Source organism: Trematomus bernacchii, unplaced genomic scaffold (assembly GCF_902827165.1).
Source record: "Trematomus bernacchii unplaced genomic scaffold, fTreBer1.1, whole genome shotgun sequence".
NCBI lineage: Eukaryota > Metazoa > Chordata > Actinopteri > Perciformes > Nototheniidae > Trematomus > Trematomus bernacchii.
The window spans coordinates 10,055,585-10,075,767 of record NW_022987564.1 but is presented as its reverse complement, the minus strand read 5'-3'; the positions used below and the strand labels follow the sequence as shown (position 1 = coordinate 10,075,767).

Genomic DNA, 20,183 nt, shown 5'->3' with positions numbered 1-20,183 from the left:
ATTTAAAACTAGGAGGTAGAGTGGTTACTGCGTCTAGCCCTGGAGCCTCAAATTACATTCATGTTTACTTTATTGAGAATACATTATGTAATAGAGCCGATTGTGCATTTTCTAACAGACTTAGATTTGGGATTCTACCTACACTAAAATGCTTTGAGACTTGATGTACTTGAGACAGCATTGGTTCCATGTTTTTGGTTCTGTAGTTTAACTGATAAAAGATTGATTCCACATTTTGATGCGTATGGTCATACCAGCATGATCTTTCCAATAAACTAATCTTGATTTAGAGGGAATACAGCTGGTAGATGAAATGACATTTTATAGCATTAGCTATTGGTTTTATAAAATGCTTCCATCTACTGATTATTCACAAACTTGATTCCCCAAACACTTTTCAAAAGTCAAAAACATCCCAGCTTACATTTTTTTACCTTAGTAAAATGTAATTAAAACAGACACACTACTAAAATATGTATTCATTAGGTGTTGTTTGAACAGTCTATTTTAACTGTGGTTTTAATTCAACATAATGTTCATATTTTGTATTATTGTTGTAATTAGTATTAAAAAACCCGAGAAGACATGCATGCAGCTAGCCGTTTCCCTGCTTTAAACCTTAATGCTAAGATCCCTTGCTGGCTGCTGCATCATATTTAAAGGGCAATGGTAGAATTAACCAACATGTCAGCTATTCCTTAAATCTTTAGTTACAGCTAGTTAAACAAAAATGTGATTTGAAAAGCATATTTTATAAGAAACGACATGATGTTCAAACGGTTTTATTTGCCCCCACCTTCCCTACTCGGCAGCCTCCAGTAAATCTCTGGATCAGACGAGTAAGAAGGTTATAGCCTTGTAGCTTTTATCGTTGAGCTTAATGACAACTCCTGCAAACCTGGGCAAAGGAGCTTCAGCTCAGTAACCCGTGAATTTACCCGAGTCAGAGTAGAGCCAAATACTTTCTATCGTGTGTGTGTGCGTGTGCGTGTGCGTAGATGCATGTCTGTGTGACCGATTAGTGGTTGTTCCAAAGTCACCTGAGGGAAACGACCGAGATTAGTTTTCACAATGCTCTGTCACACAGAAACCTGCACAGATACGTGCACGCCATAGACTTTGTATGACACGCACTTAGAAATACACACATGCAGCAGTGACATCAGGTAAATTGGTTGTTCTCCCCGTTGAGACCAGATACACCGGAGGCTGCACGGTGACTTTGGAGCTGTGTATGTGTGAGCTTCCATTGCAGTTGTATAGGAGGTAACATCTCTAAAGATGCCATTTTTTGTGTGTTTGGGCTCCGTTTTAGATCCCAATATTCACATAGAAAACCTCCATCTTGCTGGAGACGATTTTCTCACATTTCTGAGCTTTTAAAGAATCCTGAGACAAAGCGGTAAAGGCTTATTTATTTTCACTTGAAAAAATCCTGAAGCATTGCACAAGATGTTATGTCATTATGAGTTGTGTCTGAAGTATGTGTAAGCTCAATTTGGCAACAAGCCTCTAGATGTATGCAGTAAAGCACCAACCGAGCCAGTGTGAAATTAGGTTATTTGTCAAGAGTATGAGGGTAATCACAAAAACATTGCACATACATTTGGGGAATTCTTCGGGTGGCTGTTTATCACACCACCTACTTTGTTGCACACCTTGAATTATGGTCAATAATGGATGAGGATGGTGTGAGGAAATTTAAAATCACTGTAAAAATGATAAAATATTCATTCTGCGTTCTCAGAGCTATCCAAAACGATCTAATTAGTCAGGCTTTGACGTTAATTATATGCACATATAAACCGATGCATATGTTAGACTATTAACAAAATGGGAAATGGTGACTAGGAATGTTTGGCTTGTACATGCAGGTGACAATGTGTGTGTGAAAGTGTGTGGGTGTTCCCAGGAGCACGCTCTGTCTGTCAGGCAGAATTTGCTGACCAGGCGACTCGGCAAGGGCAGAGTAAGAATCACTCACACATACAGTGCGTCCCAACCAGCAGCACACACACACACACACACACACACACACACACACACACACACACACACACACACACACACACACACACACACACACACACACACACACACACACACACACACACACACACACACACACACACACACACACACACACACACACACACACACACACACACACACATTCCCTCTTAAGGCACACATATGCCTCTTGTCACCAACATATGTGTGTCGTCCACAGGAAATTGTACCCATGCTATACTCAAGTCTCCTGAGAATGTGATTCATATTAAAACAAAGCAAATATTCACCTCATTTTGTTGAGTTCACTTTAAAAACAATTATTGTTATTTTGCGTCTTTTTAATCTTCTGTGTTTTTGCGTGGGATTTAAAATGTGATAATTCAAAAGTAATTTGAAGGTTTGAAATACATTCTTGGTTATGTAAAGTGTTGTAGTTTTGAAGTCGGAGACCTAACTCTGTCTTCTCGTTGCTCTCCCTGTAGGCGACACAACGGGTTCCTGCGGCGATCCCGGCATTCCCTCCCAGGGTTCCAGGGAACAAACGGATTTCAAGATCCGTTCCAAGGTTTACTTCAGCTGCACAGAGGGCTACGATCTGATTGGTTCTTCAGAACGGATGTGCTTCCCTAATGGGACGTGGTCTGGCACACAGCCCTTCTGTAAACGTAGGAAGATAATTGTACTTAATCTCAACACATAATAACAGTCTGACACTGATCCAGTCTAAAGATCCACCCATGTACTGCACAGTCAGTTTATATGAGCATATTCATAGAGCTGGAACTCACTGAGATGCTCTTTTCTCTCTCATTCTTTAATTTTTCCCCCAGCTGTCCAGTGTGGTAACCCTGGCACTCCCAGTAATGGCCGGGTCTTTCGTTTGGATGGAACAACGTTTTCTCACTCGGTCATCTACTCCTGTATGGAGGGCTACCTGCTCAGCGGCGCCACCACCAGGCTGTGTCAGGCCAACGGGACCTGGTCAGGATCGCAGCCCAACTGCACCAGTGAGTAACCTGATGGATGATTACAGTGGTGGAAAGCTTTCCCAAGTTTTCTTGAGTATATTCACTTCCGACAACTTTATATTTTTACTTCACTACAATTTTAGGAAAATATGCAATTTCTTACTCCACTACAATTACATGTATCTGGTTAAGATCATTATCAGATAAAAAATATCCATACTATTCATGCTAAGTAAAAACCCTATTTCTCAAAACGTGTTGATTATTACGTTTTTAAGTAGCACAATCTTATGCATTTGCAGCAGTAGTATGCAATATACACTTAATCAGCAGTTATATTTAAACAAAAACATGTTAGATATATATAAATAATAGTAAAACCGTATTTTCTTTATAATACTAACATCCCTTTACTAAGTAAGATTCCTAAGGCAGGACGTTTAATTGTAGTTGAGTTTTATCACAGTGTGGGATTAGTACTTTGACTAGTGGATCTGAATACTTTTTCCACGACTTATAAATCAGTTTGAACATAGTTGAAATACCTGACACTCAGAGTAAATGGAGTTTTCTGCATTACATTTTTAGCAAAAGCTTTTTTTCTAAATAAACTCAAATTCAAAGTGATTTTAGGCTAAAGCGCAAACTGTCAGCTTTATGTATTACTTACTATATATTATCAGGGTATTAAATCCTTCAAGTAATAAATAAACACCACCAAACTCCTGATGTGTGATTATAAGGTCTGCTCCCCAGCCTTTAGGGACCCTATTTCATGCCCAGATTTAAATTATTCTGCGACAGGTTGGCTTCTGAGTAATGAAATCAGCCTCAAATGTTCATGCTCCTGCTACAGACTTTATAGAGTTACATGAATAACCTTGATTGTTGTTTACTTTAGCTAATTTGCTTTTTGAACTCTGTAAATAACCATAAAATATAACGTTCAGCTCCCATAAGAAATGTGACCTGGCCATGGTTGAACAAGTGTTAATCAGTGCTGCATGTTACACAGACTACAAAATCTGAATGTAAAGTTGCGTATAACAACAACGATTAACATGAACTTTAGTTGGTAACAAAATACCTCGTTAAACACAATTCTACATTGTGTCTAAAGGTAAACTTCACCTAGCTCTGGACCCAACATGAACAACAGTATTTAAATGTTGAAATGTTTCTCTGACAATTGAAATACACAGCAGTAAGGATAAGAGAGATAAAAATGCTGAGAAACCACATCTCTTTACGATGGGTTCCTGGCAAGAAACTATGTTTTTTAAGAATCCCCTGACTTTAAGGATATAGCCTTTTACAGTACATTACAATAAATCTATTTACAGCCATGACATTATCTGAGGTGGGTAAAAGCATTTAAAGTGCCTCTTAGACCGTGAAGGACGAAGCGTTATAAGTATAGTTTGGGGAATCCTAATGCTCCTTAAAACAGTCCCAGGACAACTGCAGCAATTTTACACATCTGTGTTGTTTCATTCACGAGAAGGAAAGCCTATAACTGAATCTCAAAGATCCTCTACAGTGTGATTTAACTGTAGAAACGGAAAATTACACAACTAAGTAAACATGTAATTAGGTATAGTTAATAAAGATAAATATGCAGTTCTAGTGAAGTCATCCCTTGGATCACCGGCACTTTTTTAAGACCAGATTAAATATGTTTACAATTAAAGACTTAAAGGTGGGGTAGGTAATTTTGGAGAAAAGAGTTAGAGTGCGCTAGAATTTGAAAATACACAGGCGGAACAAATCAGCCACTTCCTTACAGAGCCCCTCCTCCAACACACACGAACGCGCACATGACCAATGAGGGCACGAGATAAGTTTGTGCACAGATGGAAGGCTGACAGGCAGGTAGGCTATCCAGTTATTTTAGCCGGGCCGGCTCAAATGATTGGTCGTGCTTTTTACAGTACTACGGCTTCCACAGATGACATTTTGTTATGGATTTGTTGTCAAAGCACTTAAGATATTCATTGCTATCGGGATGTAAGAGCATTCCATGGAATATAACAAAAAGTGTATCTCGAGCCGGTTTCTCAAACGTACCTACCCCACCTTTAATCAAAAGCTAGGACATTCTGATATATTTATCAGAGGGTCCTTTCTAGGACTACACATATTTTTAAAACAGTGATAAAACGATTGCAAACTACAAAAACATGAACAACTGACTCCTTTTCCCTTTTGTCAGTCGACAGTATCCTTTTTCTGTTCACTTAATTACATCTCCTCTGCTTTATTTTCCCTCCCTCTTTATCACTCCTTCTATTTCAATCACGCATGTAGGAGTTTTATGCAAAGTGAATACTAAATTGTCTTGTCATAGCATAAACTGTTAAGCAATCTACGTCTTCATCCAATTTCTTCCTCTCCTATCCCACTTGTCCGTCTCCCTAGTGATAAACTGCGGGGATCCTGGTGTGCCTGCTAGTGGTCTTCGCTATGGAGAGGACTTTACGATTGGTCAGAATATTTCCTTCCAGTGCCAACCAGGATACATGATGGAGGAGGACGGGTCCCCTTTGAGGACATGCACCAACAATGGGACCTGGAGTGGGATTATGCCTATGTGTACAGGTAAATTGTTAATGAAACCACTTGAAGCTTGGGTAGATCATTTATTTTAAAGTATATCTAGTATTATTTCTAGTATATAAAATGTCTCATGTTTACAGCTATCACATGGTATGTAACAACATGGTTGCTCCAAATCCAACTAAACACTTGTATCTAAAGACAAACACGGCAGATTCTGCTCTCCTCCCAGACGGGACCTCCTAAGAAAATCAAGATATCTAAACAAAGAGCCACGTGTAACATCTTGTAATTGCCTTGATTACTTTAAACTGTATCTGTTATTGAATTTGATTAAGTCTCATGTGGCATGAAAATTAAATCAGTACATTGTAATGGCTCTGAAATTATAAACTCAATTCCAAATCAGTTGTTGAAATCAGTGATCCAATCAATGAGTCTCTATCTCTCTCTGTAAAGCCATCCCTCAATTTCCACGACAGTCACTTTTCACCTGCAGCTGCTAAAAACTGGCACCTTTTTTTTTTTTTCGTTTCTTTCCTAACACCTCCCTTTCTCTCCCCCTATCCCTCCCTCTCACACAGCTGTGACCTGCCCGGCCCCCCCTACCATCAGTAACGGGGTACTGCAGGGCAGTGACTTTGAATGGGGGAGCAGTGTGAGCTACAGCTGCTCTCCAGGATACGAGCTCTCGTTCCCAGCCGTCCTGACCTGCGTGGCCAATGGCACCTGGAGCGGCATGCTACCACAGTGCTTACGTAAGAACACACACACACACACCTACAAATATGCCAGCACTCACACTGCCTGTCAGTATTCTTTCCCAGTCATTAGTTACAGTTGGAAACAAAATCTACATTTGTCCTTGAGCTACATTGTGTTTATTTGCAAGGTACGCACCACATAGTAAAATGGGATTGTGTGTGTGTTTGTTTCTGTGTGTGTGTGTGTGTGTGTGTGTGTGTGTGTGTGTGTGTGTGTGTGTGTGTGTGTGTGTGTGTGTGTACAGCCAAGTTTTGTGGGGACCCAGGTACCGCAGTCGGAGGCTTCAAAGAGGGACGAAGTTTCATCTATCAATCAGAAGTCTTGTTCAGTTGTTCTCCACCTCTCCTTCTGGTGGGAACAGCAACCAGACAATGTGAAAGTGACGGTTCCTGGAGCGGCACGCAGCCTCGCTGTATCGGTAATTTGTATTCAATTATATTCACTTGATGAGCAAACAAAACCGAGAATATACAATTCAGGGAGTCCTTCCTTTAAACTAGAGAATCTCATGCTCATAAGGTATTAGTTTTTATCATACTTATATCAACTTTCTTTCCCTACTTGGCCAAAATATCAGTTTGAGTTTCCCCTCGTTTTTCACATTTTTCATTTTCAAACTCAACTGCAAGTACTGATGTTTAAAATGACTTTGGATCTTGTAACATGTGGCTACACTACCATAACTTTGTAAACATATATAATTGGCAACATATTTAATTTAAATGCATTACTCTGACCAGACATGAAATGCCATTTTTTGGAAACTTTTCAATAGGTCTTACTCAACCAAATTAAAATATGAAAGTCAAATCTTCAGCACTTTTTTTCTGAATACATTTATTAGTTAAGAAAATTCCCCTTAGGATGCAGTGCAGCCAAGTCTCCAACTTGTTTAAAATACAGTACCAAGGCTCTTAACCTCCACCAAAAAATTATTAAAGAAATTACTGATGACTTTTTAATAGTTCCTGACTATATCATCAATCATTCACCCTCACATAATCTGGAGCGCAGCCTGGTATCCTCAGGCTGGGGTTTCTGACCCACTTCAAAGTCTGGGTTAATATTAAAATGCAGCGGTAGTAAATCTTAAAATGATATTTTATTTTAAAGAAAATTAATACAGTATTATGTTCAAAAATATTCAGTGAGTAATTTAAAAAGTATGGATCTTATATAGGAACCCTTTTTCAGAAATGAAAGAGACAGTCTTTGCTCGTAAGCAAGGAGGGAATATGCTCTGTACCATGCAATATTCAGTGAAAAGGTGTCCAAAAAAGGGCATCCACAGGTGACATAAAACAAGCTGCTGCTATCCAGGAAATATAAAAAATGGATATTCAGAACACATTACAAATAGTCCCACTGGGTCACTTCATCGCCACGTGATGTTTAGAGCACCACTTCACATGTCTGACTCCGAGCAGGTGCTTAAACATCAAGTATGGTGATGAATTGTAATAAATGAGAGCTTTTGTAATGCGAACAGACACTTGGCTCTTTGTTCCTTCATAGCGCTAGATGGGGCATGCTAACTCTATAGCTAGTATAAAGGCGAATGCTCCTTGTGAAATCGACTATCTAAAAATAGAAGGCTCCCTCTGAAGTGTTACTCCACTGATGTAAAGACTTAATCTATAGCGACTGCAGCAGAAGAAGTTACAGCATGCTCAGGGAAATCTTCCAGTTGTATACCATGACTTCTTCTCAAGACTGTGAAACAAACACGAGCATACACACAAACATCCCAGTGTTTTGTGATGGAAGTGAATGTGATGTCCGCTGTTGGGCTTTGTGTGTGTGTGCTGGGGTGATTTATTAGTGTGTGATTGCAGCTGTATGTTAGTGTGTGATGTATATTACGATGTGAGAGAAACAGAATGAGTTTTGAGCCCAAGCAGCCTGCTCTTTAAATAAGGAAGAAGAAGGGGGGCAGCGGAGTGGAGGGGGGGAGAGAGAGATACAGTGACATGTAAAGATAAAAGATTGGGGAAGAGAGCAGTTAGAGAAAGAAGGGGAGAGAGAGAGAGGGAGGGAGAGAGGTACAGGAAGAGAGAGCGGGGTAAAGGCGGGGGTAAGAGAGAGAGGAGTGGGGAGTGAATCTGTCATTTCGGAAGCTGTATTGAATCGAGCTCTGCGTCAGGATGTGCTCTACATGCTGATGTGCATGCCCCACACACACTCTCTTTCTCTCTCTCACACACACACACACACACACACACACACACTCAGAGCTGGCCCCGCTTCGTTTTCTGATAATGCACTACTGCCCCCTGCTGTCCTGCCGGGGTACATACCCTACAGTTACCATGACAACAGAGAGGAGAGGGAAGTAGAGTTGAGGGAGGGCATATAAAGCTTCTGCTAATTTGTCTTTCTTTTAGATTTTTTGTGTGTAATTACTTCCACGCCTGTTCCGTTCCTTTCAGAACCGACCAAAACCAGCTGTGATAACCCGGGGACGCCACGCTACGGATCCTTAAACCGGACCTTCGGTTTCAAGGTAACATACCCCTTCTAGACAGATAACTAACTCCAGCTACCTTCCCATACAAGTGGTTGACTTTTAAACTAATATAGAAGCTGACATTGTGCCTCCTAGGATAAGGAAATGGAGCTTAGCATCTATTGTATCGCAAAGAAAGAAAAGGAGCAGGAGAGAGGCAGACAGGAGATGAAACGGACATCTTTGGAAACTGTTGCTCAGACAAAACAAGACATTTAAATATGTTAACTTGGATATGCAAATATGTCAAACTTGATTAATGGGGAAGGTAGATCGCAGATGAATCAATTATGAAACTAATTGTTGGAATGGCCTTTTACAACCAGGCAAACGAAGGGACAGCTACCACGCTGCTACATAGAGGTGGCAAAATATCTCATGACAGGAGGGGGGGAGAGGGTGGACACAAATGTGAGATGTTTTGATTACATGACTAACATTTTGAACTTGGAAGTCTATCAGGATGCCACATGATGCTGATCTTTTCCTCCCTTCATTTTAAACGTTAATACTATACTTATATATGTTAAAAGAGTGATGGTTGCGGTCATTATTCTTCCTGTCCCTTACTGCGTTTAAGTCACTGTAAAAGATGAGGGAGGGATGATTCACAGTACAGTTCTGAAGAGAAAAAAGGCTTTCTAAAGTTCAGCCAAGCTTTCCCCTTCACTGAGGCTCATCAAGGAGAGAAACAAGAAACAAAAAAGAAATGCCAACAAAATAACCAGAGCATCCTTGCTTCGGCTGAACTCTGAAATATAGGAATGGACTGAATGAGCACTTTATTTATCCCCATATGTATAACAGTATAATGATAATATAAAGATCATTACAGCAAACTACATTTCAACCTAATTACTAATGTGCATATAGTCATAAGATGGGTAATTTACAAATGTATCTATCCGATTAAATGAAATCTTTGTAGTATTCCATTATTTAAATTGTATCACTTTAGTCCTGTTTGTGTTGTCATCCCTCTCCCTCTCCATCCCCTCTCCCCCCTCTCTCCCTCTCTTTCCAGGTGGGGAACGTGGTGTCGTTCCAGTGCCAGCCGGGTCATTTGATTCAGGGCTCTTCCTCTAGAACCTGCCAGCCTGATCTGATGTGGACCGGTTTTCAACCTGAGTGCATACGTAGGAAACATTCATCCTATCATCCTGTCAACCTATCGCCCATCCATCCCCTGTCCGTCAGACTCTTAACTCCAGTGCACAAATCTCCTCTCCCCCCTACAGCCCACGCCTGCAAACAGCCGGAGAGCCCGCTCCATGTGGACGTGGTGGGGATGGACCTGTCTGGTTTTGGCTACACCTTGGTGTACAGCTGTCAGCATGGCTACTTCCTGGCAGGAGGTTCTGAGCACAGAGTCTGCAAGAACGACGGCACCTGGACGGGAAAGATGCCTATATGTCGAGGTAAGGAATAGAAACCAATGTATGACTTGAATGTGTATGTTTTTGTCTTTCTGGTGGGTTGTTCTGGAAAAACTAAGTATGAGTGAACAGGTAGTGAACACTACTTCTATTCTATTTTATTGTATTACTTGGGCCTGGGACCTAAGATTTTCATCGACATAACTACACTCTCGCTATGTACGAATGACAATAAAAGCCTTGAATCTTGAGGTAGGAGCATTTAGTGCGTCTTGCTCAAGGACACTTTATCAGCATGCAAACTGGGGCAAACCGGCCATCTGGAGAAGGGTGAGATTAGCTCAAAGATAAAACAATATCCCATGGTGTTTCACTATTAGATTAGCCTTAATTACATTTATTAGGTAGAGCGATGGAAGACTGATTTTATTGTTAGGGTATTCTAATTCAAATTACCAACATTTGTTGTCATGTATCTACTGTACACTTAAATTATTCGACGAAGTCCTAAAAAAAGCTAAAATACTCTAAAAAATAAAATAAAGTAGTATATCTTTTCTGTTACCACTTTTCATGTGAAATGGGATCAGTCTGACTGACATTTACAGGCATGTGTTAACAATAGCAGGCATTCTGCTATTGTTTTATTATAGTCCTACAGTGCCTTATTGTAAGTGCCCAATGACCTTTTATGACCTCATACACTTGCATAGGGTTTTCACCATAAGGGAGAACTCAGACGACATCAATACTTGCCAAAACCATTTATCCATAATGTGTTTTTAGTCGCGGTTCTGAAGCTTTCAATCGTATCCCACAATCTCCACCAGCAGATGGAGTTTGCTGACCTGCAATTTCAGATATGTCCACTCTTCTGAGCACTTTAAGGACTTCTCGTCCCCATTAGCCTGAAAGTGGCTCTCTGACTCTGAAAACGGTTGTAGACAAAACAATCTCACCACAAGGCCCATTTAGTTTGTCTCCATTAACACTATTGGAAAAAAGGGACATTCCCTAAGATGTAAAAGTTATGTTAATGTGTGTTTTTTTTAGGCATTAGTAGAGCTTCTGTCTTTTTTATCAAGACATGCTAACAGAGGAAGTTGTGCAAGGGAACAATTCAAACTTCAGCTTTGAAATCACTCACCATGTCTGCCACCTTGTTGCCCCGTGGTAGCCTTTAAAATTAGAGCTTTCTCTGATCCAATTTGAGATTCTAGGACAAATACTCTCTCCTGCTTGCCTTTACTTGTTGGCAACAATGGCTGCATGTTGAAGTGATGGTAGGAGCAGCCCTGAATAGTCAAAAGTGTCTTAAGGCCATTCTTAAAAGGATCCAATATGCACAACAGTTATTGGTCATGAACTCTATTTGCAGTGTCTATAAAGAATCGTTAAAGAGGCTTATCTTGGAGGACCCTGACACTTGTCACTTATTACGAACATGTGTGAGTAATAGTAGGCAACGCTGCATTCTAATGTGGTGTTCTGATACTATTAAGTGTGATTTCCCCTGCATGATGGCCTAAGATATCATATCAAGAGTCAGACTGATAACTTTGAATATATCAACATGCTTTGTCCCACCATTCTGCTCGTGTTTTATTTGGACATTGTCTGTAACCCTCTGTCTCTCCTGTGTGTGCAGCTGGGGAGAAGAAGAAGCCTGTAAAACCAGCAACAGGAACTCCAAGCCCCAAACTAAACGGTCAGTTCTATCCCTTTATTTTATTTTCCAGAATAGTCCTGTAATTCTTTGTCTATTCTTGACTTTTCTTATCCGTTTCTATTTTGGTCGGCTTTAGTTTGGTCTTGTCTTCTATACTTTAATAGATTCTGCTCTGCTCCTGTCCAACTTTGCTCTGCTCTGTTCCACACTGTTGTTCTTTTTGAGTTTTCGTCGATGTTATTGTACTTCAGGGCTTTCCATCATGGGTCTAAATAATTTATGTTTCCTCAACACCCATAGAAAGAAGAATGAACTATGGTGATGATCTGCTTTTCTCTGTATCGCTGTTTTGTTCAGTGCTCTATATTTCAGATCTGCTCTGTTGTTATCTGTTCTGTTCTGTTGTAATTTAATTACTCTTTGATTTGTATTGCAACCTACAGCTACTATATGCACAAGGGCTGTAATACTCAAACAAGGAAGCAACCTTTACATCTGAGGAATGATTCAGCTTAAGCCACGCATTCATTGTTGTTTCTTATTGCATGTACTGTACTATATATGGATATAGGGTTATAGGCGACCTGAACTTTATATATTTACTAATCAAAAAGCACTTAAGCAAATAATAGAAAAAGGGGAAATGTGGTCCTATGTGTATTTTTCTGCAACATTATTACTTGATTGAACTAAATTGGATAACATCAAAGACCTCAGCCCTCTGATTACAAGCAGTTGCGTCTTATTTCGTTTAATGAATATACAGCTCAAGCATCTAATCATCATTTAATCAATTATTTTCTTAAGTTTTGAGAATTTAAATTGTTATAAACAAAGTCAAACAATCAAATATAAGCTTTAAAAAAGACATGACCTATGTTTGTCTTTTTGTTTCTCTTTCGTGTTCATACTGTTTTGTTTGAATTTACCCTGTTCTGTTATATTCTAATCTGTTTGGTTATTAATCAGATAGTACAGGTCCTTGATTATCATTGGCTTGGGTGCGTTCAAAGCCATTGTAAAATACTCTGTAAACACATGCTGTACCTGGGCCGCATTACATAAGTGTTACCTTGTGAACAAATTGTTTCAAATATCAGATTATGTTGTGAATCACAGGTTTCTGGGTGGACTTGTAGTGGTAAAAAGAGATGGAGAGGATAAAGGACGAGGTAAATAACAAAAGGAGACACACTGAAATTACTGAGGGAGAAATGAAAGGGCTGCAAAAGTAAATCAAAAAGCTCGAACTGTTAAACGTGATCTGTTAACGGCTTTGAAATCTGGTGTGTAGAGAAACACCTGGCTATTGATTTCAATGAGCGCTAACAAAGGAAAGTTGAACCCTATGGTTCAGCAGTTAGGGGTTAACAAGCGAGAAACGCTGCACAAATATCCTCACTTCTGTCACCTCGTAATTAAAACCTGTACTAGCAAAGAGGAGTGCTAACATTAGGGAACACTGATTTCAAATGTGCACAATTAATAGCGATAAACAGCTGAATCACCCCAGTCACGAGTGCTTTCCACTGTTCTGATAGATGTCGCTGAAGAACAACATGGCATGGCTGAAGAATCATTTAAGTTCTCCAAAAATATTAACATATCTCTTGCTGTGTGTTTCTATCTACATATATTTAGTAACCATCTTGTGAAAGCAACACGCCCTGGGGTTTAATCTGTCCCGTTTGATACTCTTCTCTCCTATAGTTCCAGATGACGTCTTTGCTCCTAACTACATATGGAAAGGCTCCTATAATTACCGTGGGCGGAAGCAGCCGATGACTCTGAGCATCACCAGCTTCAACTCCACCACAGGGAGAGTCAACGTCTCCCTTAGCAACGGAAACATGGAACTGCTCCTATCAGGCATGTCTGCAAATGGATAATTAATTATACTAATTAACTCCACACTGTTCATTCAGTACAGCAACACGGGAGATGACATGACAGGACACGTCATAGTCATAATGTATGTCGTGATAATGCTGCAGTACATCATTATTTATCCATTGGTGACACACTAAATAATACACATGTAGCTTTCGGTTTAAATGCAGCTTCAAACATGTAAACATCATATAAGACTATTCATATCATTTATTCTGTGCCTGGCTTTCTCTTCTTTCCCAGAGCTACCAAGCTTCTTTTTAATTTTGTTTCTGTATTCCAACCGAAACTGACACATGCACTTTTTCACACACAGACCTCCCAGGGTCCTACAACAGTGTCTGCAGGGGGTTAAGACCCTATTAAAACACAAATCCTCTTGAAGCAAGAATTGCTTCTTGGAGTGAGCAGAGAGCACAAACACCACATCACAAAACCGTGCAGCTATTCCACTTTTAACATTCATCTTCTGGCCTGAAGGAGCAGCTTTACTGTTGATCAATAACAGCTAAAGCTGCACTCACACAGGCACAAAAGGCCAGGGCCCCCGTTGCATAAAATGTGAATGTTTTTCTTCTTAAAGGAATACTTCATCATTAAAATGAACATTTGTATCTCAATAACTCCGCCTGTGTTACCTTCAATTCTATAAGAACGCTTTTTTCCCCCTATTGTGATGGAGAATCCAAAAATTGAGGACATTTTTGTTCGAGTGAAGTAAATAGGGGCCAGATTTAACAATAGCAAAACGATATCGAAACATCTGTTTACAAACTCTCACTCTACGTGTGCAGGATAAAAGTTGTGTTTATCCAGTTGTGTGTTCACTACTTCCCAAGCTCAGGCGTACTATCCATCCAGACTCCTGAACCAGCATGAGACTGTAATGGTGGAAGTGTATTACATTTTTTGGGGCAAAAATGAATGTGTTTGTAAGCAGTGAACATACAACTGGATAAATACGACTTACGTTATACTGCACAACTAGTGTGACAGTTCATAAATGGATGTTTTAATATAGTTAGCATATGGTAAACATGGCCTCCATTTATTTTAATTAAGCACTATATTTGGCAGAACATGCTGTCAACATTATGCTGTGTCCCAGATTTCATAATTATTATAAATTAGAAAATTATAATTTTCAGCTTCATTTAGATAGCTTTTACATAAAATATGTATCTTTTATCAGATAAGATAAGATAGTACTTTATTGATCCCAATTTGGGAAATGTTTGTGTTGCAGCAGCATAAAAAGACATGGCATTGTACAATAACAATTAAAAGAGAAGAAATAAACAAGAAAGTAGAAAATATACATGTTGAATTTACAAATTAACAATAACAAGATATAAAGCAAGGTATTATATTTACATAAGTATGTGACAGATAGAATATTAAATATTAAACTGAATAGATAAATGTAAAATGTACAGTGTGATTTTATTCCAATTTATGTGAACAAGGGAAAGAATACACATAATCAGAGCGGTCTAACTACAGTATATGTAATCCATTGTATTCCTGTTAAACATGTGCTGTATTGAAACCAGTTGTTCTTTGTGTCCCTGCAGGAGTGTACAAGGCTGCGGAGGCCCGGCTGCTGCTGCTGATGTACCAGGTGAACCACGCCAACCAGGGGAACCAGCTCAAAGACTCAGCCGTCTCTCCAGCTAAAATCATCGACGACTCCTGGACCATGGATGGATTTGTAAGTCTCAGAGGAAACAAAGCAATCGACTTAATTAGATTCAGTTGAGCTAGATGAATTTAGAGGGGTTAAAACAAAATGTCAAATGAGAAATGCTTCTTATTGTAGTTAATCAAAAACACAAGACAAGCCGTTTGAGTGTAACAACGCCCTTTTGTAAAGGCATTTAACTGAAGTGCTTTTATTAATTTTATTAGGCATGTTCAGCCCACTCAGTGACATTTCAGTGCTTCATACTTTTTAATTTAAGCAAATGTAATGGTATTTGTCAAACTATATATCGAATAATTAAATGAATAAACTTTCAGAAATATGTGCACATGTTTCTATGTTGATTTAAACACAACATGTAACTTACATTTCCTCCTCATATTACTAAACAGCAGTGGTTCTGAAGCAGTTGTACGTGAAGGAGTTTAGGGGGTCCCCAGAAAATGAGCAATCATTTTTTGTAACTATTTAATTGAATATAGAAGTGACTTAGTGGCACAAGAGTGACTTTTCTGATCATAGGTTTCTATTCCTTCAGGGTCATTTTCTCATCTCCGGTTCAAAAGTACAGATTCCTGGTCTTATTCATGTCAACACTCACATTTTTTAGATGGAAGTCCCTAGAGCATAATCTTAACAAAAAAGTCAATTTCAAGTGTCCTTGACACAAAAAAGTTTGAGAACCACTATTTGTGTTGTAATCGCTTTTCTGTCGCTCCTCTCTTCCCCTCAGGTTTCAGCAGAGCCGGATGGTTCCAGTTACGTATTCCAGGGTTTCATTCAGGGAAAAGACTACGGACAGTTTGGACTGCAAAGACTGGGTAATTCTCTGAGCTTCACATAATCAATGTGTTTCTTATAAATCAATGTGGTAAAGGGTAATTGTAGAAACTCTGATGAACTCCTTACAAGAACCTCACTAATGGAGAAAGTGATCAGGGAGTTTCTCTGCTGGCGACACAGACCTTATAGCTCACGCCAAGTCAGCCTCAATTAACCTTTGACTCCATTATCCTGTGTCCAAAGATCACTACCTTCTTCATCAAATACAGTTGAGAGCAGTCACTTACTGTTTTCTGAGCTCATCTGCACTGATCCCAGAACAGACTAGCCAAAAACTAAAGATTTAGGGATGGTAACACACTTACCAATATCTGACCACTCCTACAACCCATGGACATCCTGCAAATGTTAGAAATTGTAATCATGCAACTAATAATCACTAAATCAATTAATATCGTAAGTTTTGAGAATTACAATTGTCATAAACAAAGTCAAGCTATAAAAAAGACATGACCTATGTTTGTCTTTTTAGTCACTTTTATTTTAATTCTGTTTTGTTTTAATCTACACTGTTCTATTATTTTCTAATCTGTTATTAATCAGATAGTACAGGTCCTTGATTATCATTGGCTTGGGTGCGTTCAAAGCCATTGTAAAATACTCTGTAAACACATGCTGTACCTGGGCCGCATTACATAAGTGTTACCTTGTGAACAAATTGTTTCAAATATCAGATTATGTTGTGAATCACAGGTTTCTGGGTGGACTTGTAGTGGTAAAAAGAGATGGAGAGGATAAAGGACGAGGTAAATAACAAAAGGAGACACACTGAAATTACTGAGGGAGATATTAAAGGGCTGCAAAAGTAAATCAAAAAGCTAGAACTGTTACACTCACTATGTGATCTGTTAACGGTTTTCAAATCTGGTGTGCAGAGAAAAACCTGGCTATTGATTTTAATGAAAGCTAAAACAGGAAAGAATTTCTAAGAATACTTTTATTTTAAATGTGGAACACCACTTAAAATCACATTTTGATTATTTTAAAGCAATTGCTCTTATATATATATATATATATTGTCTTTTAATCTAACTGTGTGTTTCCCTGTATGTCTCAGGTCTGAATATGTCCGAGAGTCAGAACTCGCCCCCCCCTCAGCTCGGTACCAACAGCAGTTCTGTGGCTATCGCTATTCTGGTGCCTTTCTTCGCTCTCATATTTACCGGCTTTGGCTTCTATCTCTACAAACAAAGGTATCTGCTTGTGTATTTCTGTTGAACTTCAGCAGTATAAACTAAGACGTTTCTGTCACTGCCTAGTTATTTCACCCCTTGTTTTTCCTTTTTGTCATTCAGAAATGTGGAAAGGCTTTGTTAACATTTTAAGAAGCTGTCTGATTCATGAAAACAGTGGCTGCCTCAGTGATTCGGTTGTTGGGAGTCATTGTCTACTGCAATCTGTGCAGCAAAACAATTCTGTTTAGGAACTGTTAAATTGGATTTTTCAGAGATATGATTTAAGCACAATGGCTGGCGTTCGCATTGTTAACAGATGCAAATAACTTCTGTTCTGCTGTTAATATCTGAAGGAAAAGCCTGCTGAAGGAATTAGTTTTGGATGGGCTGATTGGGATCTCTCTAGGCTTCCTAAAAAGCTCAACACTCTCTAATCCTTCTTAAAGCTTGTTTACTAATGCCTCTACTCCCAACACTGCATTCACTATTGTCCACTGTTGTGTTCATATTAATAGGCAATTAGAACTAATTTCAACTCTTTAATGGTGGTATTTATAATTTGTTTCTATGTTTTTCCACAGAACCACACCAAAAACACAGTACACAGGGTGCTCAGTCCACGAAAACAACAACGGCCAGGCTGCCTTCGAGAACCCGATGTACAACACCAACGCCAAGGCTGTGGAGGGGAAGGCTGTTAGATTCGATCCCAATCTAAATACTGTCTGCACCATGGTCTGAGGATTGATTATCCTCACTTGAACTCCATGACTTATATACCTAATGGGACCACATGGGTGCGAGGCTATGGGAGGGAAAAGCCCTACGCTTCGACTCAGACCTCGACACAGCACGGTCTATACATTGATTACAAAAGACCTTCTGAAACCCCAAGCAGAGGGAAAACTGGCCACATGAAACTAAAACTAAGCGATGGCTCTTTTTATTTACAGCTTTCCGTATCCACAGATGAAATCTAAACAAATACAAAATGTCTGCTGCCTTCGATGGATGCAACATTACATTACATGTTACTTGTTAGACGCTTTTATCCAAAGCGACTTACATACTCAATACTGTGGGCAATCCCCACAGGAGCAATCTGGGGTGAAGTGTCTTGCCCAGGGACACAACGACATGCTGACTGCAGTGGGGTTTGAACCTGTGCTCCCCTGATCCGAACACCAACGCACTAATTCACTGCGCCACACGCCTCCGTACACCACACAACCAGAGTAAACTCACAGCTAAAGAGGAAGATGAAACCCAACCGGAAAACTAAACCGACTATTATCCAGGACTCAGCTGGTCATAGATAGTTTATCATTTGATTCTCAACCGGGCACAGCCATTACATTTCAACCTCCTATTTAACCCGCTCCCTGTCCAGTAGTAATGATTACGCCATGACCTGATGTCGGTTATCATGACACCGTAACCCGACGCTGACTTGTATTCAGCGCAGAGCTTCGAAAAGAAAGACCCTCTGTGACCCGGTGAGAGGGAGGGTACACCATCAGCGCTCTGGCCATGGTTTTACATCACACAGAAAAACTGCACTTCAAAAAAGGGTTGATTTAATTTGTACCAGCTGAACTGAACCATTTCTTACTGTGAGGAACAAAGAAGCAAAACATCCACAGATGGCAGAGTGTGACACAAAGTCCCAGAAGACACTGTGAAGCAAAGAAAACTGTTTCTAAACATCTGGGTTCATAACTGACAGTCAGACACTGTCACCAGCAGACCATCAGTTAAACACACTGAGATGTTACCAACCACACTAGCAACCAAACAGGATAACCTCCTGTCTCCATGACAACAAGAGGCTGGTATCGCCCGTCTTTTTTTTCTATGAAAGCAGACTCTCAAACGGCTAATGCTAGCAGACAGTAGCTAAAGTTGCTTTGAAAACTCCTAGGCAAAGGATAAGGGCAGCCCTGGAGACCGAGCTATAATCCTAACTGAACTGGGATTAGAGGGAAAAGCAGAATTTAAAGGAGAGCAAGCACTAAAAGAAGAGAAGAGACTGACTCGTCTAATGGATAAACTGCTCCTTCACATCCAAGAGAGGATGCCGAGGAGACGGAGACAACCTCTTCCTGAACTTGAAGTCAAGAGAAAAAGATGAGATCTAAAAATCTTAACACAGCCAATCAGAGCCTGTCTAACCTGAAATCAACTACTGAGAGAGGTCAGCCTCGCCTCTACGTGATGAATCAGATCAGACAGAATATGGCCTTGAGGAGAGACGTTCCTGATCCTGTGAATTTAAATGGATACAGAGGACTCTGATGAAACAAAGAAATAGACTTTGAGAAACAGAGAAAGCTCTGGCACTAAAGCACATTTCACAGGAACACTACCTGTCTGCCCACTGAGAGATGGACTAACGCAGGGACAGATAGAAGGGTGAGAGAGGAACTGATGACAGACAGAAAAGATGACAGGTACACACATTAACACAACTCTGTGGAGACAGAAAGACAGATGGTATTAAGACCAACAGTTAGACACACAAGGAGATAGACAGGTTCAAGACGAGGAACGTCTAAAGACTGTTGCGGACCATCGTCCATTCCTCCACACACAGATTTAAGGGTTAGACACAGATTAACAGGTTTATAGTTGGACAGAGACAGGCTGATGGACAGGAGACACAGACCTACTTTGACAGACAGACTTATAGAAAGACAAACAGGGTCGTATCCCTCCGATGT

General features: G+C 39.8%; 1 protein-coding gene across 1 annotated transcript in view; it reads left to right on the top strand.

Moving 5' to 3' along the window:
- The window catches only part of LOC117478245 (CUB and sushi domain-containing protein 3-like), a 336,058-nt gene extending 317,686 nt beyond the window's left edge, over nt 1-18,372 (top strand). Inside the window, exons 59-72 of the mRNA XM_034125216.1 lie at nt 2,496-2,678; nt 2,844-3,020; nt 5,400-5,579; nt 6,122-6,295; nt 6,547-6,720; nt 8,732-8,805; nt 9,833-9,944; nt 10,047-10,226; nt 11,833-11,892; nt 13,564-13,722; nt 15,318-15,454; nt 16,179-16,266; nt 17,346-17,481; nt 18,045-18,372. Coding sequence (XP_033981107.1) covers nt 2,496-2,678; nt 2,844-3,020; nt 5,400-5,579; nt 6,122-6,295; nt 6,547-6,720; nt 8,732-8,805; nt 9,833-9,944; nt 10,047-10,226; nt 11,833-11,892; nt 13,564-13,722; nt 15,318-15,454; nt 16,179-16,266; nt 17,346-17,481; nt 18,045-18,204 — 1,994 coding nt within the window. The 3' untranslated portion in view covers nt 18,205-18,372. The remainder of the gene's footprint in view (nt 1-2,495; nt 2,679-2,843; nt 3,021-5,399; nt 5,580-6,121; nt 6,296-6,546; nt 6,721-8,731; nt 8,806-9,832; nt 9,945-10,046; nt 10,227-11,832; nt 11,893-13,563; nt 13,723-15,317; nt 15,455-16,178; nt 16,267-17,345; nt 17,482-18,044) is intronic.
- Nucleotides 18,373-20,183: the final 1,811 nt, after the last annotated feature.